This window comes from Phacochoerus africanus, chromosome X (genome assembly GCF_016906955.1).
Source record: "Phacochoerus africanus isolate WHEZ1 chromosome X, ROS_Pafr_v1, whole genome shotgun sequence".
Taxonomy (NCBI): Eukaryota; Metazoa; Chordata; class Mammalia; order Artiodactyla; family Suidae; genus Phacochoerus; species Phacochoerus africanus.
Window position 1 is genome coordinate 72,416,296 of NC_062560.1, and position 26,166 is coordinate 72,442,461.

A 26,166-nucleotide genomic window follows, 5' to 3' on the forward strand; every position below is an offset into this window, starting at 1 on the left:
GTATTGTTCACAAAAGTTTGTTGATGTAAAAACCCCACATGTATCCTACTGGAATTATTACTGGGAGAAGACCTTTTAAATAGTATTTGCCAGGGTATCCAATACAGAAACATGTCATGTATGGAAATACACTGAAAAAAATACCTTTCTTCATCTAGGAGGGAAAATGAAAGTGTAAATAAATAACACCTATAGGAGTCAGCAAACTACAGTGCACAGGCCAAATCTGTATGGCTGCGTGTTTTTGTGTGTGTGTGTGTGTGTTTTTAATGGCCTGAGACTAAGAATATTTTTTTACATTTTTAAATAGTTTTTCAAAAATTTAGAGCTTTTTTTATGACACCTTAAAATGACAAAATTCAAACATCAGTGCCCATAAATGAAGTTCTACTGGAACACAGACATGCTCATTTCTGTACGTAATGTCTAGGGCTGCTTTGGGGCTACAATTGCAGGTTTGAATAGCTGTGACAGAGACCCCATAGCCTTCAAAGCTGAAAATATTTACTACTTGGCTCTGTTCACAGACAGCTTTCGGACTCCAGATCTTGTATAAGCCAGACACTGTGCCAGGGCTTTCAGCTCGTGTCTCCTCTACTTTTCTCAAAACCTTTAGTGGTATAGTAGGATATAGACACCTGGAGAAAATATCTAACCAATCGAGAACAGTAACATGTTTTAATTGTAGAATGCTCAAATTACTTAGGCAAAGGCAATGCTACCTTATTCTTTTTTTTTTAAAGGATCGTACCCTTTCCCTGCTTCAACACTGGTATTCATTCCAAATGCTCATTGTACTAAAGCTAAATTTTCAGAACATAAGGCCCTTTGCAAATGTAACCTATTAGTTACATCTCATCACTCTTTTCCCTACTCATCACTACTGAATTTCTCACTGTTCTCCCATTTTGTGCAGACACAAGCTGAAAGTGACACATTCAAAAGCTATTTCGTATTCACTCCATTTAGGTCCCTTGTCCACCTTTCCCTTCTATGATTTTTCTTTCTTCATCGAATTGTCTACCATTACGAAATATAAAAGGAATAAAGGAGGAAAAGAGGGAAACTGTAAAACACAAGAGTTTCATTTGGGGGAGGCATACCTCATCACTCTGGTGAGCTTAATTGGTCAAATTCTAGTGGGTAGGGCTGATTTTTTTTTAACGTTGTCCAACATCTATGAGACCTTCAGTGAGTGGCCGTTCAGTCATTGACTTTCCTCCTCCCGCTCTTTCTCTCCCTTGGGAAACCTGGAAAACAGAAAATCTTCCCACGGAAACTCCTTAGGGGCGCGCCAAGACCTAGGCCTGCGCACTGGGGCTCTCCCGGCACCGCAACCTCAGCTTTGCAAGTCCGCGGGGTCTCCCTGCAGAAACCCAACGCGGGCTTCTCAGTTGACCGCGTGCGCGCGCGTGCCCGCTCCCCCCTCAGCCCCCTACCCTGCAGCAAGGGGAGCGTGACGTAATGCAACCTCAGCATGTCAGCCTCGATATAAAGGAGGACGAGGCGGCGCGCCTCCCAGACGCAGAGTAGCTTGTGATTGGCTCGAGCTGCGGAACCTCGGAAACCCGAATGTGAGGAGCTTACGGATCCACAGCTGCCGCCCCCCCGCAGAAATCCCGAGCGCGGTCAGAATCTTACTGGCGGCGGCGGCGGCGGCGGCAGGTAAGGAGATTCCTGAAGAGGAAGTAGAGGGACTCGGGTCCTCTGCTCTCACTGTTGCTTGCGTGAGGGGAGGAGAGGCTCACACCCAGCACGTACTGTAGGGCAAAGGGAACAATGGAAGTGGCGTCTAGTCCCTAAGCGTTCCCTCCCCCTCGGGCAGACTGTTTGCCTTCCGCAGCAGCGGATGGCAGGAGGAATTGAGAGAATTATTTCCCCCTCAGCCGACCTCTTCTTCCCCGAGGCCACAGCACCCGGGGACGAGAGCCGTCGTGGAGGCCGTCGGTGGTTTGGGGTGATGGGAAAATGGCGGAAAACAAAACGGTGAAGTGAAGAATGCGGCGGCCCCCTGGTATTTTCTCTAGGCGACCTCCCCCCATATTCCTCGCAGTCGCACCCCGCCCCCTCCCCCGCCCGCCGCTGTTGGTAACCTTGGAAAGCGCGAGGGCTGGCGGCGTTTGCGATAAGGTTGCACCGAATCGGGCATTTTAGGGGCTAGGGAGCCGTCAGAGCCTGGGAAGGAGAGGGCCGTGTGCGGCGACTGTCGCCTCCGCTACACCACCACCATTTTGGTTCCCAGCCGCCGTCTCCCGTGTAGCGGGGCAGAGGGAGAAGGGGGATGAGGGGTTGGGCAGCACGGCGTGGGTAGCAGCGGTGGCGACCGCTGCACCGAGTGAGAAGGAGGAGGGGAAAGGGTATTCTTGTTTCTTCGCTTTCTGCCTTTCCACTGCGAAGGTTCTCTTGTTCGGTTGACGATCCAGGCGGATGGGTAATATATGGGAGGGCGCGTGTGTACGTTTTGCTCAAAATGATTGAAACTTGGCATGATCGTGGTAAAGGGAGACTTATGCGGGAAGAGGGTTGCGTCCAAAGCTGCAATACTGCTACTTGCCAGGGCTCCTTTGTCTCCGATCTCTGCAAATACTACTTTCGCATTCTCTTGCTCTGCCGCCTTAGGATTTCTCTCCGGCCCCTCACCCTATTTACATCATCGAGAAGCTGGATCAGAATGAGCTCTGTTTAGAGGAGACAGATGAGAGTAGAATGGGTGGGTGGGTGTCTTGTTTTGTGATTTCTGCTCCCCGTATATTGATTGAAAGATGTTTACTTGAAGAGTACTTGGTGGTTACCTCCATTCAATAAGGCTGTAAAATACACTCTTGAGAAGACTGAGTAGCCTGTTGGCTATTGAATCCTTAAGACACTGCTATTATCATAGCTCATTCATTATTGATCTTATTGAAACTTCCTATATGGGAAAAAGGTGCTCCAGTTTATTTGTTTAGTATTCTTACAGTGTGATACTTCCCATAATAGTTGCACTATGTGTTAAAATTTATACACTTCATTGAGCACTAGTGCAGATTTTCCCCCATGGATTTGGCAAGGATAAAGATTGCCCTTGGTTGGTTCTTCACTTTCCAAAATAAGATAATGCTAGTGATTTTTAAAAATACGCTTTAGAGAAGATTTTGGTTTAATCAATCGGTTGAATTCTAAGTGTAATAGAATTGCTTATGTAGAACGTTGGTTATATCATTGTAGGCAGTTGTTTCTTTTGGAATCCCTTCAGTTAGATTAACAGATTTGAGCATGTGAACCTTTCTCAACCTCACCCTGCACATTAAAGTGTAAGGACAAATTCTTAAGTTGTGTAAAAGATTTGGTTTAAAATGTTTTAAAATATGTAATTGCGAATGTACTTTTTATAATAGGTAAAAAGAACGTTTTTCCAAAGAAAATAACATAGTGCAGAAGGAAAAATAACAAAAAGTGCTGCAGATTTTATTTTACAATATCTAAGTAAGGAAATCTACAGTTTCTTCAAGACACTTGGATTAAGGTGATTATCAAATTACTTAATGTTTATCTTAATAATTAAACAAAATTAAGTGTTTAAAACATTTTAAAAACATTTTTAAAACATTTGTAATTGTTCTGTTATGTGCTATATTAAGTTAATTAGTCTAATTAAATTTGAAATAGTACACTGCTTTAAATGTTAAAAAAAAGTCCTTAGCCATTTTAATTTATCTCTGTGAAGACTCAGGAAGTTTATTATGAACACTCTTGCCCCCACTTGACTTCCCTTTGAAAGGTAGAAAACAATGTGGTATTTGAAAAAAGATAACAAAATACAGCTAAGAATTTCTAAAAATGTGTAATTTTGCTCACATATAAAGTAATTTTGTTTGTGTCATTTTGAAACACAGATGTCACCTACTGCTGTAGGATTTTGATTTACATGTTGATAAAGATTACTCTGTGAGAATCTTCTGCCTCCTGTACACCTTCAGAACTTTGAGGCAAGGGGAAAAAAATCTTAGTGATCTCCTGTACTTAAGGTTAGATTATGTTGTCTTACATGGCAGCTTTCTAAAACTTTCTGAAACTTAATCTTTTCATCTTTTGTGCAGTATAGCCCAATTTATTAAATATTCCAAACTAAAAATGAAGGAATGTTTTATAAAACTGATAGATTTTTTTGGGTTGGTTTACTTAGACTATTATGTTTGGAAGGGAAATATATATGTAGTTGCAAGAAATATTTTGAGTGACAGAATCTGACTTAGGGTTCCACACTATCTGGTGATCTTAAATATAGGATAAGTCATTTGGAATGAAATAGGTTGAGCCCTTGCTTTCAAAACAAGCACAAAGCTAGTGTGACTTTATTGACTATTAATGAAAAAAAAATCGGTTTTACAATTCAAGTAAAAGGTATTCTGAAAGAAACAATTTGCTAAATGTTTGTATGTGATTGATCTTATCTCTACCATATTTAGGAAGCAGTCATGTTTCACGAGTCCTCAAAACTGTGAGACAAGAGAATGTAGTAGAGTGAGGCCAGAAGTCCTTACTGGCTCAAAGAACTCCAGGGAAACTGGGATAGAACATTTTACATTATAAGTAGAACCCCCAGGAGCCAGAGGTGAAACAAGTTTATCTGCAGAGCTACGCTGCAGGGCTGATCTGGGTCTGGAAGAAATGGATGAGAGCCACTGGATGAAATTCACTAATACTAGACACCTGAGTCCTCTAGTAATGTATATATATCCCAACTATTGTCTGTTGTCATCTTGTTCTCCTTTTTCTTCTTATATAACCTGTATTTTAACTGGAACCTCAGTGCTACAATTTTGGGTTTTTTTTGTTTGTTTGTTTTTGCTTGCTTCTATCACTTCCCTATGGTTCATCACCCTTACTATACTATTTCTCCGTTATCTTTGATTTGCTTCCACTTGGCCCTTTTATTTATAGTTGTCACATTAAAGCATCTAATCAAGGTTTTTGCTTGTTTTGTTTTCCTTTGTAATGAGATTTGCACACCTGGTTGAGAGGCACATTTTCAGTTGCATTTATTTCTCAAAACAACTGACTTTGGCCTAAATGTATTTAAGCTGTTTTTAAAACCATTTCTTTTACAGAGATTTGTGAATGAATTTTGCTAAGTATGGATTCAGGTGGTGGAAGTCTTGGATTGCACACATCAGACTCCAGAATGGCCCATACTATGATTATGCAGGATTTTGGTAAAGCATTTTCTTTGTCATATATTTGTTTCTTTTTTAAAAGTCAGAACATACTAAATATCAAAACTATGTTGGGGAAAGGGAGAATTACAATGACAAACTGTTCTTTTGCCAGGAAAATACATTTGTAGGGCTTCTTTTCTTTTTTTTTTTCTTTCTTTTTTTTTGGGGGGTGGGGGAGGCTACCCACAGCAAATGGAAGTTCCTGGGCTAGGGAGTTGAATTGTAGCTGCAGCTGCCAGCCACAGCCATAGCAATGCAATGCCAGATTCGAGCAGAGTCTGTGACCTACCTGCACTGCAGCTCACAGCAACACCAGGTCCTTAACCCACTGAGCAGGGCCAGAGATTGAACCCGTATCCTCATGGATAATAGTCGGGTTTGTTACCACAGCAGGAACTCCTATAAGACTTATTTTCTTAAAGTAGCTCTGTATGTCAGTAGTCTAGTTAAAATCATTCTTATAATTTCGTGGGAAAATTGGATAAGGAAACTTGGAATATTGTGGTTTATATTGTCATTGGAAATGAAAAATTCAATGCATAAATACCTACATCAGTCCTTATATAGGAAAATTGGTGTTCTAAAATACATTTTAAGTTGCAGTGTTAATAAAGCTGGAAAAAGAAGTACTTCAGACATTTCAAAGAATTTAAATGCTTATATAGAAATAGAGGAATATATTGCACTATGAGATTAATTATATTCTGATGCCATATCCTCAAAGTTGTTCCCAATAGCATTATATTCTTTTTTCCAAAAAGAAAAAATTCCCTGCTTCTGTAGCCAGGTTTTTCAGTAGCCTCTTAACAGTAGTCATTTCAGTAAAGATTATAAGACTCCATTGACTGTCAACAAAGGAACTGGATTTGGGCAGGGTCCATCTGAATGATAGAAGAGAGGTATCTAAAATTTAAGAGACAAGGATAGGTGGTAAGAATTAAAGAAAAGATCAGAGTGAGAGTAGACAAATAGCAAATTGGAATAAAAAGTAAACAGAAACATGAGATATTGTGGAATTGTTAAAGATGAAATTAAGAATGGAGGATTACAACAAGCAATACTTTGCTCAATTAAGAACATGCTCCATGCTGTACAGTGGAAAAATAAATAAATAAATAAATAAATAAATTAAAAAAAAAAGAACATGCTCCTACTGGAGCAGCAGGTTGAGGATCCTGCCTTGCCACTGCAGTGGCAGGCCTGGGTTGCTGCTGTGGGATGGGTTTGATTGCTGGCCTGGAAGCTTCTGCATGCAGCAGATTCAGCCAAAACAAAAAAGAAAATACTCTACTATTTGTAGATAATATGGTTGAATATGTTATTTTGTCTCATGTTGTAAAGCCTACAGTAATAATGAGAATCAGAAGAACTGGATTCTAGCCTTTGCAGTCCTATTACTTATCTGTATAAACTTGGGCAAATTACTTAATTCACTTTTATGGGTGGGTTGGACTAGATAACATTTAATATCCTTTCCAGTTCTCGATTCCTTGATGTTTCTGTCTGATGTGGTGGGAATGAAGATGACTGTGTAGTTAATTGATTAAATAGAAAGGAATCATGGATTCCTGAAAGAGTCTGAAGTGAATTGCATTGATTATGAATGACTTAGAAGTGATTTTAGGTTTAAAAAGTATAGCAATAAATTCCAGAAGGACAGAAGGCTGAAGAGTAAGAGATTTCACAAATTTTGTGACTTCTTTGCTGGAGGTAGTTTTTCAAATACTGGAACACTTGAAATTCAGTTTGGTAAATTGAGTTTTGGTTGAAATGTGAACTCTAATTTTTTACCTTTTAAAAATAATATGTTTTTAAATGGAAGAAATACAGTGTTTTGTCCATTTAATACAAAATGCTACCTACCTTGTAGCATCTGGTAAAGTGCAAGAATTTCCCTCACTCCTAAAGACGTTGCCTATTAGTAAGTAAAACTCTATTCCTTTTAAAGATCAAAAAAATGTCTGATTGGTGCTGGTGAATATTTACTTGGTATTCCTCTTACCTTCCTTTCATTTGTTCCTCTTCAATGTCTTGAATTAACCCCTTATTAGATCTAATACTAAGCTTTCCAAATTCTAAAATTTCATTAGAAAATACTTAAATTTTCTTTAAAGTTTTGGCAAATGTCAAAACTTGGGATATCTGAGATCCCATAAATTAATGATATTGTTGAAACATAAGAGTTTAGTATGGAGTTGTGGCTCAGCAGTAACAAACCCAGCTAGTATCCGTGAGGATGTGGGTTCGATCCTTGGCCTCACTCAGTGGGTTAAAGATCTGGCATTGCCATGAGCTGCAGTGTAGGTCGCAGATGAGGCTTAAATCTGGCATTGCTGTGGCTGTGGCATAGGATGGCAGGTGAAGCTCCAATTCAGCCCCTGGCCTGGGAACTTCCATATGCTGTGGGTGGGGCCCTAAAAAAAAGCAACAACAAAAAAGAGTTTAGTGTATATAGGTAGAGCTAGCCAAGTAAACACATTATGTGTTACAGGATTTCTAATTCTATAAGATTTTTGGTTGGGATGAAATGGCTACTATGTTAAGAATCTGAACTATTAATTTAATTCAAAAATGCATTGGAACAATTTCCTCTGAAGGATAGGTCAGAGTTTAAGTTTTAGAGTAGTATGCTTTATGTAATAACTTTGTGCATGTCTCAGTGTAATAGTTGTCCTTGGAATCTGTGCCATTGCATTTAATTTTGCTTAAAATTTTATTGCTGAAAAAGTCCATATTGCTTTGAGACTTACATAGAAAAATAGCCTTAGGTAGTGACCCAAGACAAACCCAACAAATACCAAATTTTATGCTGTCCTGGGGAAATTTCAGGTATTCATATTTAAATGAAATAACTTTATTAAAAGAGACATGGTTGAAACGATGATTTGTTTCTTATTGTTATCTCGTTATGTAATTGGTTTCACATTTTTAAATGATATTTTATATAATTTATAATTTGCTACCTAGTGAGATAAATTTTTAATGCCCTTTAATGCTACTTACCAAAGGCCTTAAGATTTAAATGAGTGACTCTCTGGTAGGTCTTTTTATTCTCTTTTTTACTATTCTCTTAGTAGTGACTCACTTGGTTAACCCTACAAATTTCTTAAAAAAACAATCTCTAGAGTAAGTAAATTCTATTCTCCTTGTTTAGACAAATAAAAATAAAGCTTGTCCAGAGTAAAACAATGAGTTCAGTTCGCACTTTGAACCTTGGTTAAGCTTATTTAATCTCTCCAAACCATAGTTACCTCATAATTAAAATAAGGATAATAACACTCACCTTATTACACAGTTCTGAGGCTTAAATGAGATAACATATGTAAAAGTATTAGGTTGCTTGGTACATGATTAGTTCTCAATAAATATAGCTAGTAGTGTATAGCTAAAATAAATGACTTTGTTTAGAAATTCAGTGGAATCTAATAGATAAGCTGATAAGAGGAAAGACCAAAATTTAATAAAAGTCATCCTTGGATCTCGGTCTTAGTAATCTGTTAGTACTCTGGGGAACTCGTCAATTCTTGATCTAGGATCCTTAAACGATTTCGTTCAAGGTAAACAAGCATATTTAGATTTTTTTTTTTTTTGGTTTAGATCTGACTAGGTAAATTGCATAGTACTTATTCCATCTCCTTAGAATCCTCCCAAACAGGTTAATCTGAACCCAAGCCCACATTAGCATTATTCTATCTTTCCATCTTTCCCTAGTGTCTACTCTCAAGAACCAAACTACTCTCCAGTAATGTTTTAAAATAAATGGAATTTCCCACAGTTTATATCTGACTTGTGAAAAGATTTTATAAAATATTAATTTTATTTCACATATATGTAGAATTTCAATACTGTGAATTTTACAGGCTTATCATTTAATTTTTCCTTGCTAAAAATCACATTTCTAGTTCGGTTGAATACTAAATTTGAACCCCCTCCTTCTCCCTGTCTCCAAAAATGGCCAACGATATAACAAGTGAATAGAAAGTACTTGTTCTATACATATCCCCTTTATCTACCAGAATTTCAAGGTTGAGACTGTGTCCCTTGGGGGTAATACAGTGGTATAGGTGAGAGTTTGAGAATAGTGAGAAGGATACAGAAGGGTTGAAAGGAAGATATTCCTGAAAGGCAGCTTTCCCTTTTCACTATATTTTTGTATGTGTTGGGGTGTTATTAATTTAGAATTTAATACAATTTAGAGTCTATATTATGCTTGTTAATAAACCAAATTTTTGTCTACAATGAGGTTTTTTCTTCCCTAAGTCAGATGTTAAAAGATGCTTTCTACTTTTGAATATAGTAATTCTTATAAAGAAGTTCAGGGACTTTTATGTTTATAATACATATTTTCTAATGTATTAAGCTTGTCATATTAACTCAGTTTAACATAGCAGCCTTTTATGTTTGTGTGTCCTTTTTATTTGAATTTTAATTTTTTGAAGTGCTAGATTCGCAGGAAATAGAAAAAATAGTACTTGGGTCCTGTATACCCTTTATTCATCTTCCTCCAATGTTGCCATCTTAAAATAACTGTAGTGCAATATTAAAAACAGGAAATTAACATTGGCGCATTGATGTTAACTAGACTACAGACCTCATTCACTTTTTACCATTTGTATGTGTGTGAGTGTATATAGTCCTGGGCAGTTTTGTCCCATATATAGATTTGTGTAGACACCAATGATGATACAGAACTGTTCCATCACCATATATATGCTGTGCCAAAGCGTTCATACATACCCCCACCCTTGGCAACTGCTAATCTGTTCTCCATCTCTATAGTTTCAGAATTTTGATAATGTTATATAAAAGATTCCATTTATATATTATACAGTACAGTAACCTTTGTAAATGACTTTTTTTCATTCAGCATAATTTTCTAGCAATTGACTTATGTTGTTGAACATATGAATAGTTTGCCCCCCACCTTTTTTAGGGCCACACCTGTGGCATATGGAAATTCCCAGGCTAGGGTTCAAATCGGAACTGCAGTTGCCAGTCTATACCAGCAAAGCCAGATCCGAGCCGCGTCTGCGACCTACACCACAGCTCACAGCAACGCTGGAACTTTAACCCACTGAGTGGGCCAGGGATCAAACCCGCATCCTCATGGATACTGGCCGGATTTGTTTCTACTGAGCCACAACAGGAACTCGGAGTTTGTCCCTTTTTTATTGCCAAGTAGTATTCCATAGTAAGGATGTGTCAGAAACATTCACCTGCTAAAGGACATTTGAGTTATTTTCAATTTTTTTGCTGCTAGGAAAATAGCTAGTATGAGCTGTTATGAATATTCATGTACAGTTTTTTGGGTAAATGTATGCTTTAATATCTCTGGGGATAATGCCAGAGTGCATGGCTGCTACCATTACTACGAGAGATCCAGTTTCTCTGCATTCTCACCAACATGTGGTGGGTTTTTTTTTTGGTTTTTGGTTTTTTTGCTCTTTAGGGCCGCACCGGCAGCATATGGAAGTTCCCAGGCTAGGGGTCAAATCAGAGCTACAGCTGCCGGCCTTCTCCACAGTCAGAGCAATGCCACATCTGAGCCGCATCTGTGACCTACACCACAGCTCATGGCAACCCTGGATCCTTAACCCACTGAGCAAGGCCTGGTATCAAACCTGCATCCTCATGGATACAAGTTGGAATTCATTTCTGTTGTGCCACAACAGGAACTCTCTTGTTTTTATTTTAACTGTTCTAATTGGTGTATAGTGGTATTTCAATGTGGCTTCTTTGTTTTACTTGAAACTAAATTACTTAATATATTAAATATTAAATATATATAAAATATATTAAATATAGTACTTTTAATAAAATTACTTTTTTGGATAATTGTTTGTATTATAGTGGCTGGAATGGCTGGTACTGCACATATCGATGGAGACCATATTGTTGTTTCAGTTCCTGAGGCTGTATTAGTTTCTGATGTTGTCACAGATGATGGGATAACTCTTGATCATGGCCTTGCAGCTGAAGTTGTCCATGGGCCTGATATCATCACTGAGACTGATGTAGTAACAGAAGGTGTAATTGTTCCTGAAACTGTACTTGAGGCTGATGTTGCTATTGAAGAAGATTTAGAGGAAGATGATGGTGATCACATCTTGACATCTGAGCTAATTACAGAAACTGTTAGAGTACCTGAGCAGGTTTTTGTGGCTGACCTTGTTACTGGTCCTGATGGACACTTAGAACATGTGGTCCAAGATTGTGTTTCAGGAGTTGACTCTCCCACAATGGTATCAGAGGAAGTTCTTGTAACTAATTCAGATACAGAAACTGTGATTCAAGCAGCTGGTGTTCCCGGTTCTACAGTTACTATTAAAACCGAAGATGATGATGATGATGATGACGATGATGATGATGATGATGATGTCAAGAGCACTTCTGAAGACTACTTAATGATATCTTGTAAGTGAAACTTAAAATCTGTGATTACTTGGTAGACTGATTTATATATAACATGCACAGGTTTTATGGGATGGGGGAATCTATTCAGTAAAAGTCATGGAGGTAATCTTTTTGAAAAATAATTTTTTTCAAAGCTGTGTTATTGAGGTGCTTTTTTGAATTTTTGCTCATGCTTTTAATTTACTTAGTGAAAATTCATACCCACAATGAAGTAAAATAATGCAGATTATAATCTTAGAACCAAAATATATAATTGAAAGATTTTAAAAGAACATTAGGTGACACAAAATTTTAATGGTAAATGTATATATTTCAAAATGAGAAGTTTATTTTATGTGACCACTGCTTTCTTTTTAATATGGCAGGTACTGGAATTGTCAGTTCAGTTTTGCTTGGAAATTTAAGCATAATATGACAAGAAATGTATAATTAGTTTTTTTATTAAGTACTTGAAAAGTAAATCATCAACTCAGATTTTGTTCTACAGTTCTCCCCGTTTATTTTGTTTGTTTATATATGTGTATAGTCTATTTAAAAATACTTTAACATATTTTAAATAATGTAATGTATTTATTTCAGACTGCCTTATGATGTCCTTAAGACATTCTATCTGAATGAGGAAGATAGAAATATGTTGTTCTCATTTTAAGTGGTAGATTTCAGTAACAATAATAAAAATCTCATGATAAGTTACTGATGGAGCTTGAGGATTAAGTGGGTCTAGTCTTTATAAAATTTGAAGGGATCATGCTAGAAGGAGTAAAGGTTAGATGGAGACTTCACTTTTTAAGGGAGGATTTTTTGTTCTTTTCTTTTGAAAATAATAGATGATTGGAAAGTGCACTATCAGGTGGAATGTGTGTATGTGTGTATAAAGTGATTGTATGTTATATATGTGTGTTTTGGTGAATTTAAAACTACAAACAATTAGATTTAATTTGTAAATATGACTCTGAAGTATTAACTTTTTTCCTCTGTAAGCACTTTTGAAAGTGAATATTTACATTGTTTTTAAGGGAATGATTAGAGCCACTAAAAGAGTCTCTGCAAATGTTACTACTTTTTTAAAAATTTATATGTAAAGCAACTCCATAATACATCTTAATCTAACCTGACATTTAAAAAAAATAAAAACTATGGTTATATAAAATGGTGTGGCAAAAGTTAGAGTCTTTCTGTACCAAAATAAATTCAGCATGTCATTAAAAGCATACTTGTCAAACTAAACTCTTTGGTTTAAAGTGATCTAAAATTTAAAAATCATTTGTTGTGATACAGCTCAACATATTTTCTATGATTTGATTCTGAAAGTTTTTTAAGAGTTTTTAGAATATTTATCTTGATCTTACCATGTATGTGAAATGCAAAGGACTTCTGTCCTTCAAGTCTAACAGAATTAGACTGAAAATTATAAAGAACATTGTGTTGTTCAAATAATAGTATTACTGCTGTGGGGTCATTTTAGGGGTAATTTGGAGTGAGATTAATTACCTCCTTAATTATTAAAGAAACAGCAACACTTTTTAAAAAATCCCTTTAAAACAATTTTTAGTGTAGAAAATAGATAAAAATTAAATATTTCTTATACCATTTATTTTCTCACCAACCAGATTTTTGACCAATTTTATAGTGGTTAGAATTTTCAAATTGGGACTAGTTACTTTTTCATACCATTTTCATTTATTTTCTTTTATTCTATTTTGATTTAGTTTTTTTCTTTTTCTTCATCTCTTAATATTCAAGTCAGGTTTTTAACCTGTTAGTTTCTATTGACCATTGACTCTGTCAGGAATTAAGAGAATAAATTGCCAGGAAAGTGCTCAATGTTATTTTTTAAAAGTCCTCTTTTTTTCCCAGGATACCTTCAAACTACCCTAAGAGATAAAATTGAGGACTAAAACATTTTTATTTTGTTCCTGAATTCCCGACTATTCCAATAAGGAGTTCTTATCAGCAGCTGAGTTTTAGTGGTAGGGAGTTTGTCTTCTCTCAGTCTCTGCGGTCCACCTTAGTTTTTTCCACTTTGAGACCAAATGTCACCATTTCCTTTATATTAGCAGATGGTTAGTCTCTTGCACTTGTAACTGTATCTGTCTAAAGTTATCCCAGATGTGCTTTTTTTTTTTTTAAAAAAAAAAAAAACCTAACACCTAAGACATTTATGGGTGGTGATTTCCTTTGTGAAAAGCTTCACTGGAGGGAGGGTCTTTTAAATAATGAACTGATATAATGCATTCAAATTTTTTTTTTTTGTCTTTTTGCTATTTCTTGGGCCGCTCCCACGGCATATGGAGGTTCCCAGGCTAGGGGTCCAATCGGAGCTGTAGCCACCGGCCTACACCAGAGCCACAGCAACGCAGGATCCGAGCTGCGTCTGCAGCCTACACCACAGCTCAGGGCAACGCCGGATCGTTAACCCACTGAGCAAGGGCAGGGACCGAACCTGCAACCTCATGGTTCCTAGTCGGATTCGTTAACCACTGCGCCACGACGGGAACTCCCTTTTTTTTTTTTTTCAAATTTTTTTTACCTATAAAATCAGTTTATATTTCTTTCAGTAACATAATTTTGTATAAGGCGAGATAAGTGTCTGGCATTGTCACTGCCATGGCTTGGGTCGCAGCTATGACACAGGTTCCATCCCTGGCATGAGAACTTCTGCATGCCTCAGGTGCAGCCAAAAAATTTTTTGTCAAAAAAATTAGTAATAGGGGCTGTGATGAAGTGAAAATATTTTTCTATTTTGATCATTTAGGTGTTCTCTTTCTAGACAACTATTTGAACTCTTAGTGTGGAAGCATTTATGTTTAATCACAAAATTAAAATTACTTCGCAGTGCAGAAAGAATTTCTAAAATGTGTTGTTTTTCACCATTTTGAAAGGCCAAACGAATATTTTTGAATTTGCATGTATCAGATTTGAAATTGAGGTAGAGAAAATGTAGACTTTGACCCATTTAGATCTTTCTGAAATTCATATTTTAAGAGTATAAAATTAAAAGCTTTTTAATGTCACATAGTTTTCACTAGTTCTGGAATTGTTTAGATACAGTCAGAGGCTTCATGATTTTATGTTTCATATTTGATATTACAATATATATGGTAGGGAGGAGCAGATTTTCAATTTAGATTACATTGTTTCTGTAGGGACAGGACGAGCATTGAAATTAAAGAATGGCAGACATATACTATTTGGGGGAATATATTGTTTAATATTTATATCCAAGAACAGACTTTATAAATGCAATATATTCATTGCATACTTTGTGCATAGTAGTCACTTGAAACTAAGTACTATTCTTAAAGAATCAAGTTTAAGTACCCTTAAAATGTAAGTAATATTATTACTTTACTTTTATATATGATTTTGAAGCAAAGCATACATGGCAAACCTAGAACTATACAAGATTTCTGATTAGAAGTTGTCTTCTATTGACTCAACAAGAATTAGAAGTATTTACTAAGATTTTATTTTTATGATCTCTAAAAAGTCCTTTTAATAAAATAAATTAGGTGTTTTCTCTCTTTTTTAATACTAGATATCATGTTAATTGGTTTTTTACTGCTATTTGGTAATTGTTTATATCAGCTTATGTTATGAGTACCACATTATTTTATAAGTTTTCTGTTACTAATTTTGGTGTTATGATTTAACTTAAAATGTTGAATGTGGAATTCCCATTGTGGCACAGCAGAAACAAATCCGACTAGGAACTATGCAGTTGTGGGTTCCATCCCTGGCCTTGCTCAGCGGGTTAAGTAAGGGTCCGGCGTTGCCTTGAGCTGTGGTGTAGGTCAGGCTAAGATTTGGTGTTGCTGTGGCTGTGGCATAGACCAGCACCTGTAGCTCCTGTTAGACCTCTAGCCTGGTAACCTCCATATGCCATGGTTGCTGCCCTAAAAAGCAAAAAAAAAAATGTTGAATGTGATGGAAGATTATTTAATCTTTCCCCAAACCATTTTATATTATTTTATTTTATTTCTACACCACAGTTCACAGCAATGCAGGATCCTTAACCTGCTGAGCAAGGCCAGGGATCTAACCACCCCCTCATGGATAATAGGTTCATAACCCACTGAGCCACGACGGGAACTCCCCCAATTTTAATTAAAGCTGTGTGGTTAAGAATATTTTACATATATAAATTGAAATCTGTGAGTAAGTTTTTAATGTAATTGTGGTCATGTAGTGTATCTGCCTTGTAACCACTTTTAATGGTTGCATGGACCGTCGTGGCTCAGTGGTTAATGAATCCGATTAGGAGCCATAAGATTGCGGGTTCGATCCCTGGCCTTGCTCAGTGGGTTAAGCATCCGGCTTTGCTGTGAGCTGTGGTGTGGGTCGCAGACGCGGCTCGGGTTCCATGTTGCTGTGGCTCTGGCATAGGCCGGCAGCTACAGCTCCAATTAGACCCCTAGCCTGGGAACCTCTATATGCTGCGGGAGTGGCCCTAGAAAAGGCAAAAAGGCAAAAAAAAAAATTTGCAAAATAGGTCATTAACATAGTAGGGTGGCGTTCCCATCCTAGCTCAGCAGTTATCAAACCCGACTAGCATCCATGAGGACATGGGTTTGATTCCTGGCCTCGCTCAGTGAGTTAAGGATCCGGTGTTGCCATGAGCTGTGAGTAGGTCGCAGACGTGGCTTGGATCCCGCTTTGCTGTGGCTCTGGCCGGTGGCTACAGCTCTCATTGGACCCCTAGCCTGGAAACCTCCTTATGCCACGGTTGTGGCCCTAAAAAAAAAAAAAAAGATTAAAAAAATTAACATAGTGGGTAGGTGGTTAATGCATTATTTTACATTGCACTCATGCTTAACACCGACTAAATGTCAGTGGTACTTTTTGACTGAAGTAGTTTCCTATTCATATTTTCCAGTGGATGATGTTGGGGAAAAATTAGAGCATATGGGGAACACACCATTAAAAATCGGCAGTGATGGTTCACAAGAAGATGTTAAAGAAGATGGATTTGGCTCAGAAGTAATAAAAGTGTATATATTCAAAGCCGAGGCTGAAGATGATGTTGAAATAGGTACAAAGACTAAATTTAATTTATTTCTATAATAGTTAGGAATTAGAATCTATATTTTCTGACAAAATTCTAATGCCTTCAAAGTACAACTTTTTCATAAGTTTCTTTGAGTATGAAATATTTTAAAATTATATGTAAATATAAAGCAGGAATACAGACCAAGTTATGCTTAGATTATTTCAAACATGAGTAGAATATTCTAGTTGAAATATCAAAAATTTGTTTCAAATGAGAAGAGGGGATTTGGTTTAGAGTAGGAAATGATGAGTATTTAAGGACAGGCTGGAGGCAGACTGCTTGGATTTTAATCCTAGTTCTGGCATTTAATGAGTGGCCTTTGGTAAATTAGCCTCCTCCTGCATCAGTTTCCTCATTTGTAAAATGGCTGTAATGGTATAGCCTTATAAAGGTATTGTGAGAGTTAAATGGGTAAATACATGTAAAAGACTTACTTAGTGCTTGGCATATACAAGTGTGACGTTAGTGTTAACATTTGTTGTTGAGGATGCTTGAAAGTGTAAAGTGCAACTTTTAAGAAAATTGACATTTAGAAATTTATGTTGGAATATTTGGGGGGATATTTTTCTAAAAGAAAATACTTTTTATATATCCTCCTTACTAATTTAGGGAATTATTCCATGATTAGTGATTTTGACATGCATTTTATTTACCTTTTAAGGTGGAACAGAAATTGTTACAGAGAGTGAGTACACCAGTGGACATTCTGTAGCTGGAGTGCTTGACCAGAGCCGAATGCAGCGGGAGAAGATGGTTTACATGGCAGTTAAAGATTCTTCTCAGGAAGAAGATGATATCAGTAAGAAAAAAAGGCACTGTAATGACTTATCAGTAACCATCATGCATTCTTTTTTAAAAAGTAAAGCAATCTCAGAGATTCAAGCACTACCTAGGAACAAAATTCAATACAATAAGTCTGACCCTTCAGGTTATAATTTAAAAAGGGAAGAGTCTTTTTGACCATTCGTGCATGTGTATTGTTCAAATGAGCAAACTAAAAATACTGTGTCTCAGATTCTAGGGATACAGAGATTAGCAATATATGGTTTCTGACTGTAGTAGAGCCCACAAATACATAGGGAATTACTGAGACTCTCCTTTGTGTGTGTTATTGAATATGTTGCATATATATTATCTTATTTAATTCTCATAACTCATCTCTGAGGTAGGTGGTATTATCCCTGTTGTATAGAAGGAAAAAAATTGCTTAGGGAAGCTATACAATTAACCAAGATCATTCCAATATTAAGTGAGGAAGATAGGATTTGAACACATGTCTGCCTAACTCTGCTGCCAGTGTTCTTTGCTCATGGTAGTGAGCACTGTTGACTTCTCTGAATGTAGCAGGGGGAGGGCTAACTGGTTGTTCTGCCACTGAGGGATTAGGATTAGCTGAGTAAGTATTCTTCCAAGTCAAACTGCCAAGATCTTTACTTGTTAGGCCTTTGATGGTCTCCAGCTTATTTCTGCTTAAGGTTTCTTGGGGCTGGGTACCAACAGGGTGAAAAAAACCTCATGAGATTTTCTTTCCTGCCATGATACACGTTTCCTTAGAAGACATTTTACTCTCTGCCTACTTTTTCCTCACCTAGAGTAGGACTGCAGCCCTTCCCTAAGGCTTTTTCTGTCTTGCCATGCTGAGACAAAAACTACTTTGTTTTTTCCTAAGGGGCAAGAGCTCCACTTCAGTGCATTATGTTGACAATAGTTTTACCTGTGCACTGTGATCCCCACTCCGCAAATTTCCTTCCCTGAAAGCCATGGGGAGCTGAATTCCAATCCTGAACATGAATAATAATAGCAGAGCTGAAAATCTCAAAACAAACCTAGGGGATTCATTTAGAGAGAAAGAATTAAATACTTTCTATTTGATCTCTAAATTATTTTTTTATTTATTGATCAGTAAAAATAGGCACAGTAGAAGGTGGGATTATTAATAGGTTAATTCCATGGGGATGTAGAAAATGTAGATCAGTGTCTCTTTCTGGTTAATTGAAAGAAGGGAAAACTAGGAGGAGAGGGATAACTTTTTTCCCATATTTTCCCCATGTTTTCCAGTAGTAAATAGAAAATCCTATATGTGAATGAAAGGAAAAGCATAAATTCAAGTCAGTTTTTTATTTAACAGGTTAAATCTAAATGGATTATTTCACATAAAATATACTTATTGATCCTCTGGTTTAAATATTTTACCCTAATACTGTATTTTTTAAAAAATATCTCAATGCTTTTGTCTTCAGTAGGATCTCTGAAAATTCTGCCTCTTAATTGGTTCCACATATACTTGAGTGCCTGCATTTTATATAATACCTATATATGGTTTTACTTAATTTGTAATTCTTTTTTTAGTTACTAGTATTTTTTACTATTTTTCATTGCATGTAAAGTACTACATATAAGTTATAGTATGTGGGATAGCATGGACCACTTTCTTGTATTGATTGTATGGAAAATGCTTTCTGAATTCCAAAGAACTATAAGGCAGAATTATGGAATACTTCTTTTCTTATAAATTTGTAATGTTCAGTGGACTGTAGAATCAAGTGCACATGTTTTATATACTCTAAAAGTCATTTTCACAGGACTAGGTTCCAAGAGGAGAATAGGAATTTTATAAATGATTGTCTCAGTGGCATTAGCCTCCAAAGTGCCCAATATAATTTTAAAATTAACTAAATAGAAATCTTGAAAGTTGAAAGATAATTATTTGGAAATTTTTACCCATTTATTAAATATTTGGGGTTATAAACAAACAATTATTTCTAAAATTTAGGTTGTGCTGAAATAGCAGATGAAGTTTACATGGAAGTCATTGTAGGGGAAGAGGAAGGAACTTCTCTCCCTGAGACTCAGCTTGAGGACTCTGATGTTAATAAAACAATTGTCTCTGTTGTCTGGGCTGCGGCATATGGTAGGACACTGGCATTTTTTCACCTGATAAGTACATAACATATCTATTTGATCAGTCTTTAGGTCATTAAATATGCTGTGCTAATGCCCCCCCCCATGAGTTGGCTAATATTATAAAATGTTTTGCTGTGGACTGATTCATTTCTAGTTACTTACATGATTTTCATACCAGTATGATTTTAAATGAACCTTGCTTAATGCATTTTGTTTTTCAGTAGGATTTATTTTAATTCCTACTAGTATAAATGAGAGCCATAAAAAGTTTTATTTTTCTAAAATAGGAATAGCCTTTGAAAATTGATCCTTCCCTTTTTGGAAAAAGTTATTTCATGTATTAAAACCACAAATAGTAAGATATTGGGGTTTTGAAAAAGAACAGAAATCCAGGTGTGCTCTTCTAGAAAGTACATAATGGAGGGTAAATTTAGCAAGCTATTTTCTCCCTTTCTGTTGTATCAAATTCCTACTTAATTTACAAGAGGGTCCAGGTATACTCTTTATTTGAAAAATTTTGTTGTTCAAATGCATTAATTTATCTTAACTTGGTTTTTCCAAAGGTTCATTCATTCAACAGTCATTTATTGAGCATCTTCAATTTTGAGGGTTTTCTGCAGAAATATCTACCCAGGTTATATTTAAAAAGTAAGGTTGTTCTAGATGTTAGTAGTTCCAAGGATGCTGACAGCAGCCCATGTTTTTGGTGTGAAATTTCCTAATCTATGGAAATGGAAGAACTCAACAACCAAAAAGGTTTAATCCAAGGAACGGTGATCAAAGTAAGATTTTATAGATTTAGATGTGATCCACTGGTAGTCATTATAGTCAGTCTATCAGTTTTTAATTAGTCTTTTTTTTTAGGAGATGAAAGAAGAGTTTCTCGAAGGTATGAAGATTGTCAGTCATCAGGTGAGAGAGCATTGTATATGAGATATAAGCTAAGTAGCTGATTTTTTATACTGCTCAGTAGATAGTTATTAGTTTGTGTGTGCAGACACATTTGGTAGACTTTTACTTGCCTGGTCATATCTAGTTAGTTATAAGAGTTTATCTCTTTGGGGAATTGATTAATTTCTATAGAGACATAATGTGTGTTGCTCTGTGAATGCAATTCATTTTAGATTTACCTCAAGACACAAATATCAGGCTGTTCACTGCATGGGCCATGAATGCTTACTATGGAAAAAATTACAAAATAGAAATTACTCTGACATGAAAGTAAAAATTATCCATAATATCAACCACTTGTTAAGTCTTCCTTGAGGAGAACGTGTTTTCTAATTTCTGTGGCAATCAGTAGATTTATATAGCTGTTACATAAAACACGTGTTAGCTTAATTTTTTTTAGTTTTAATACACTTCATATAGTGTACTTTATTCCATGGTTTTCTTTTTATTTTCTTAAGCAAGGGGACTTTTTCTTATGATAAAGTCTCTGACCTTTTCTGTTTCTATCCTTAGGAAAGAAACATTCGACTCTCTAAATTTAAAGGTAGATTTCAGAGTTCCCGTCGTGGCGCAGTGGTTAACGAATCCGACTAGGAACCATGAGGTTGCGGGTTCGTTCCCTGGCCTTGCTCAGTGGGTTAAGGATCCTGCGTTGCCGTGAGCTGTGGTGTAGGTTGCAGACGCGGCTCAGATCCCATGTTGCTGTGGCTCTGGCTCCAATTCAACCCCTAGCCTGGGAATCTCCATATGCCACAGGAGCGGCCCTAGAAAAAGGCAAAAAGACAAAAAATAAATAGATAAATAAAGGTAGATTTCATGAGAATTAATCAGGCATATATGTCATAGCATTTAAGCTAAACAGTTTCTTAGGTCTACATTTTTAAACTAAATTGCATAACACAAGATATTGTGAGGACTGCAATTTTATTAAGTACTTTATTCTGTATATACCGATCCCACTGAAATTGTGGTAAATGGCCTGCCACATTTATCTTGATACTTAAAAAATCAATCTTAATACTTAATACTTTTAACATTAAGTAAACTATTCTAAAGCATAAATAACAAGAAATCTGTTATTCATCATGTATTACAAATAGTCACCATGATTTTATTGGTTAGCTGACAGGTGTAAATTTCTTTGCTAAATCTCTTTAATTTCGTCAGCCTTCATTGGTGAGAAGTTGATCTGATACCAAGATTTTGTTTAGGGTCATAAAATTCAGTTTCTTATGTTATATTCACCTTATTAGTTTATTCCTTTAGAGTGAATAAATTGGGATATTTTAACGTTATTTTCATATTTAAAGTGTTTGCATATGTTCATGTGTGTGTAATAGTACAAAAGAGAGAGAAGAAGATTGGTGTACTTTGTGAAATTTAGTACTGCAGCGGCAACTGAATGCCATGTCCTCTCTAGTAATTCATCTAACCAAAGCCAAATAATTACAAATAGGTATAGTTTAATGGTGTATCAATTTTTTTTTCAGGAAATACTTTGGACTCAACATTAGAAAACAGAAGTAGTACAGCAGCACAATACCTTCAAATTTGTGATAGCGTTAATACAAATAAAGTCCTTAAGCAAAAAGCTAAGAAGAGGAGAAGGGGAGAAACGAGACAGTGGCAAACAGGTAAAATAGTAATACATCACTTTATGTATATTATAATTAATTTAAATATGGAAGTATTTTTTGTAACCTGAGAATATGTCAGATGTTTATAGTGTAGTACTATTCCTATGTACTATGTTTTACTGGTACACAATAAAACTGTGCTTGTTTGTTTTTTACCTAAATGATGTTGATAAGAGAATTTTCAGGTTGATTTAACAATAAAGGATGCCTGTTTCAAGTTTACAAAGTGCATGTGATAGAGCATTTTGGTAGGTAAATTGTCTCTAGTAGAGTTCTGCTCATTAACTTTTTTAGTGAGCTGCTTTATTATAAATTGCTTTTAATGTGCATTTTACCTTATGGGGTTTTATTAACTAGTATAGGTCTCATATTGTGAATGTCAGCTAATTTTGCTGCCTTTATTGTAAAACCCTTTAAAACAGTCTGGCCAAATGTCACAACTTCCCTATTTTTTTTATCTAGCTGTTATAATAGGCCCTGACGGACAGCCTCTGACAGTATACCCTTGCCATATTTGCACAAAAAAGTTTAAATCCAGGGGATTCTTGAAAAGACACATGAAGAATCATCCTGATCATTTGATGAGAAAAAAATATCAGTGTACAGATTGTGACTTTACAACTAACAAGAAGGTGAGTTTCCATAATCACTTAGAAAGCCATAAGCTTATAAACAAAGTTGACAAAACCCATGAGTTTACAGAATATACACGAAGATACAGAGAGGCTAGTCCACTGAGTTCAAATAAACTTATATTAAGAGATAAGGAGCCGAAGATGCACAAGTGCAAATACTGTGACTATGAAACTGCAGAACAAGGACTGTTAAACCGACATTTACTGGCTGTTCACAGCAAGAATTTTCCTCATGTTTGTGTTGAATGTGGGAAGGGCTTTCGACATCCTTCTGAACTCAAGAAACATATGAGAACCCATACTGGTGAGAAGCCATATCAGTGTCAATATTGTGTCTTCAGGTGTGCAGATCAATCAAATTTGAAAACTCACATTAAGTCTAAGCATGGTAACAATTTGCCATATAAATGTGAGCACTGTCCCCAAGCATTTGGTGATGAGAAGGAGCTGCAGCGCCATCTGGATTTGTTTCAAGGACATAAGACACATCAGTGTCCTCATTGTGACCATAAGAGTACCAACTCAAGTGACCTTAAGCGGCACATCATATCTGTCCACACTAAGGATTTTCCTCACAAATGTGAGGTCTGTGATAAAGGTTTCCATCGTCCTTCTGAGCTCAAAAAACATAGTGATATCCATAAGGGTAGGAAGATTCATCAGTGTAGGCACTGTGACTTTAAAACATCAGATCCATTTATTCTCAGTGGTCATATCCTTTCAGTTCATACTAAAGATCAGTCATTGAAATGTAAAAGGTGCAAAAGAGGGTTTAGACAACAAAATGAGCTCAAAAAGCATATGAAGACTCATACTGGAAGGAAGATTTACCAATGTGAGTATTGTGAATACAGCACTACAGATGCATCTGGCTTTAAACGACATGTGATATCAATACATACAAAAGACTATCCACACAGGTGTGAATTCTGCAAGAAAGGATTCCGAAGACCATCAGAGAAAAATCAGCATATAATGAGGCACCACAAGGAGGCTCTTATGTAATAAGATCAATATATAAAGAAAGAAGCTATTTAGAAAATATGACATGCTACATGGGAAGATAATTTCATAAACTGTTTCACCTGGTTATAAAGCTTGATGTTAAATCTTAAATTTACATTTCTTTTATTAAAGATCTTAAGATATTTGAATTGATGGGGGACCTCATAGCCCTTTGAAATTGCCTAAAGATTTAAGGAGCACCATAGAATGGTTGCAGAAAACCTTATTGTCTATTTAATAGTATTATATGCATAATTAAACTAGAGGGGAAGGGCAAAGACAACCACTTGATTTGGCTGATCATACTAGAGACAGTGTTTCTGAAAAGATCATACCTAATTGAGGAGTTAGTGATGCTTTGCTGTAGCAAGCAAGCCTCACTTTTATGCAGTTTTAGAAATGGGTTGGGGAAATAAAATGCAGTCATCCATCAGTCACTTAGTCATTGAGCCTTTTATATGGTACCTGGAAATTGAATTCCAGAAATGGCAAAAGTTTTGTGTATTCATTAAAAGAAATTTCCTTGGAAAACAGGTTAGATTCAGTACTTTTTAAAAGAACTTCAGAGCTGCTAAGATTTTATGATGGGATAAGATGTTTAAAATATAGCATTTTGTGAAGTCTAAAGATTAAAATTCCCCTTTTTTTGATGTTCAAGTTGATAATTGTTCAGTATGGCCTATATGAAAAGAGCATATTTGAGTTGAATGTGGCTTTCTAAAATGGATGCAACAGTAGTGTTGCAAAGCTAGCACTATATTTCTTAATGATCTAAAGATTAAATTGAGAGAACACAGTTTTCTTAAATATTATAATGTTTAGAGGTTTTTTTAGGAGTCTTATTAGCAAGTATGATTGTTCTAGTCTTACTTGCTCTAATGTTTAAAGGTGCAATTTTATGCCATTGAAATTTTTGATTTTTAAAATCTATACCATGTTAACATGCATTTTCAGTATGAGGCAGTATTTATGCAGTATTTAACAAAACATTATGCTGCCAATAGAGTTTGAAGGTGGATATTCAGTTTACAGTGTATAAATTTAAAATATGCATCCCTTTAACAACGCTTTGTGTTAGCATGCTGCAAATCAAAATGGCGCTTAATATAAAAAGCTGGTTTAGGGAAATTTAATGAAAATCCTGTTCATAAATGTAATGCATATGATGTGTACTTTTAAGTTTTAGTTGCTTCATGTTTACACTCAGCTGTTCAACATTATTAAAATGTAATTTTACTTCATGCTATACTGTGGCTTTGTGTTTTCAGATAATGTTCACTTTTGTTTTTGCACCAGATAAGAATCAGTTCCTTGAGAGTAAATTTTTTATCTTTCTTAACTTCAGAATATTAAATTTGGAAAATCTAAAATTGTGTGTCATGTGGTTGTAAATGATGTACACGCTGTAAAATAAGATTGTCACTGTTACGTGAGATTATTTCTAAATGTTACTCATTGAAATGAGCATACAATAAAAAGCATTTATTGCATTTCAAGGTTTTATTAGTTTGTTTAAAGTGTTGTAATGTTCATTCTTCATTAAAAGAGTTTTCACTTTAAAATTGATCTTAGGCAGTTTGGCCTGCAGTTTAACATCTTATAGAATTTTGTTCATTAACAACTTGAGCTAGGAATTTAAAGTTACAATGTCGACAGCATGATTATTCCTCAAAAGTTTGTGTTTTTGCTAAAACCAAAATGGAATGCTTTAAAGTTGCCCATCTTAATACTTGAGACTTAGAGAAGACTAAAAATTCTAAACCTGCTTAAATAACACAATCCTGAAAAAAAATGAATATAATTATATTCCCAGTAGGCCAATATACATTCAAAGAGAAAAGTATTTGGAAGAGATTTCTGCTGATGGGCTTAAAATAACCTACTATATTCAAACTAGTTAGCTTTCAATAGAATTCCTGTACCTAGACATATAGCACTATTACCTAAGGCTCTTTGTCAATTGAGTTAATTATTCCTTAATGATTACTCATAGAAAAAGAAGAAATCTCTTAGCCATCACATATTAGACCAGTGCTTTAAGCTTTAATGTCTAGGGTTCACCTAGGGATCTTGTTAAAATACGTATTCTAATTCAGTATATATGGGATAGCAAACCTCCATAATAGTAATGCATTAGACAAAGCCCCCAATGTAATTCTGGTGCAGTTTGGCAACTTTGCTCAATATCTGTGGGTGAGTAGATAGAGGAAATCCATACTGAGGACATGGCATTTGAGCTGAGATGTGAATGGCAAAAAGGAACCAGTCATAAGAAGATCTTGTGCAAGAACATTCAATGCAGAGAAAAATACCAGCAAATGCAAATAACCTGAGATGAGATGGACCATGGTAAGGGGGACTGATGAGAGATG

General features: G+C 35.9%; 1 protein-coding gene across 6 annotated transcripts; it reads left to right on the forward strand.

The window, feature by feature from the left end:
- The first annotated feature begins 1,263 nt into the window (after nt 1–1,263).
- Nucleotides 1,264–25,297, forward strand: ZNF711 (zinc finger protein 711). Of its 6 annotated transcripts, none has more exons than XM_047765335.1 (11): nt 1,264–1,665; nt 3,378–3,505; nt 4,449–4,709; nt 5,091–5,195; nt 11,049–11,612; nt 16,489–16,644; nt 17,324–17,461; nt 19,436–19,573; nt 20,431–20,478; nt 22,008–22,151; nt 22,617–25,297. In XM_047765335.1, exons 4-11 carry the CDS (start codon nt 5,117–5,119, stop codon nt 23,792–23,794), a joined length of 2,445 nt encoding a protein of 814 aa, XP_047621291.1. In that variant the 5' UTR covers nt 1,264–1,665; nt 3,378–3,505; nt 4,449–4,709; nt 5,091–5,116; the 3' UTR covers nt 23,795–25,297. The 6 variants fall into 6 exon arrangements, with proteins under 6 accessions (XP_047621291.1, XP_047621290.1, XP_047621293.1 ...); XM_047765334.1 differs by having other exon boundaries at nt 4,449–4,704; XM_047765338.1 differs by lacking the exon at nt 19,436–19,573 and having other exon boundaries at nt 1,268–1,665; nt 4,449–4,704.
- Nucleotides 25,298–26,166: the final 869 nt, after the last annotated feature.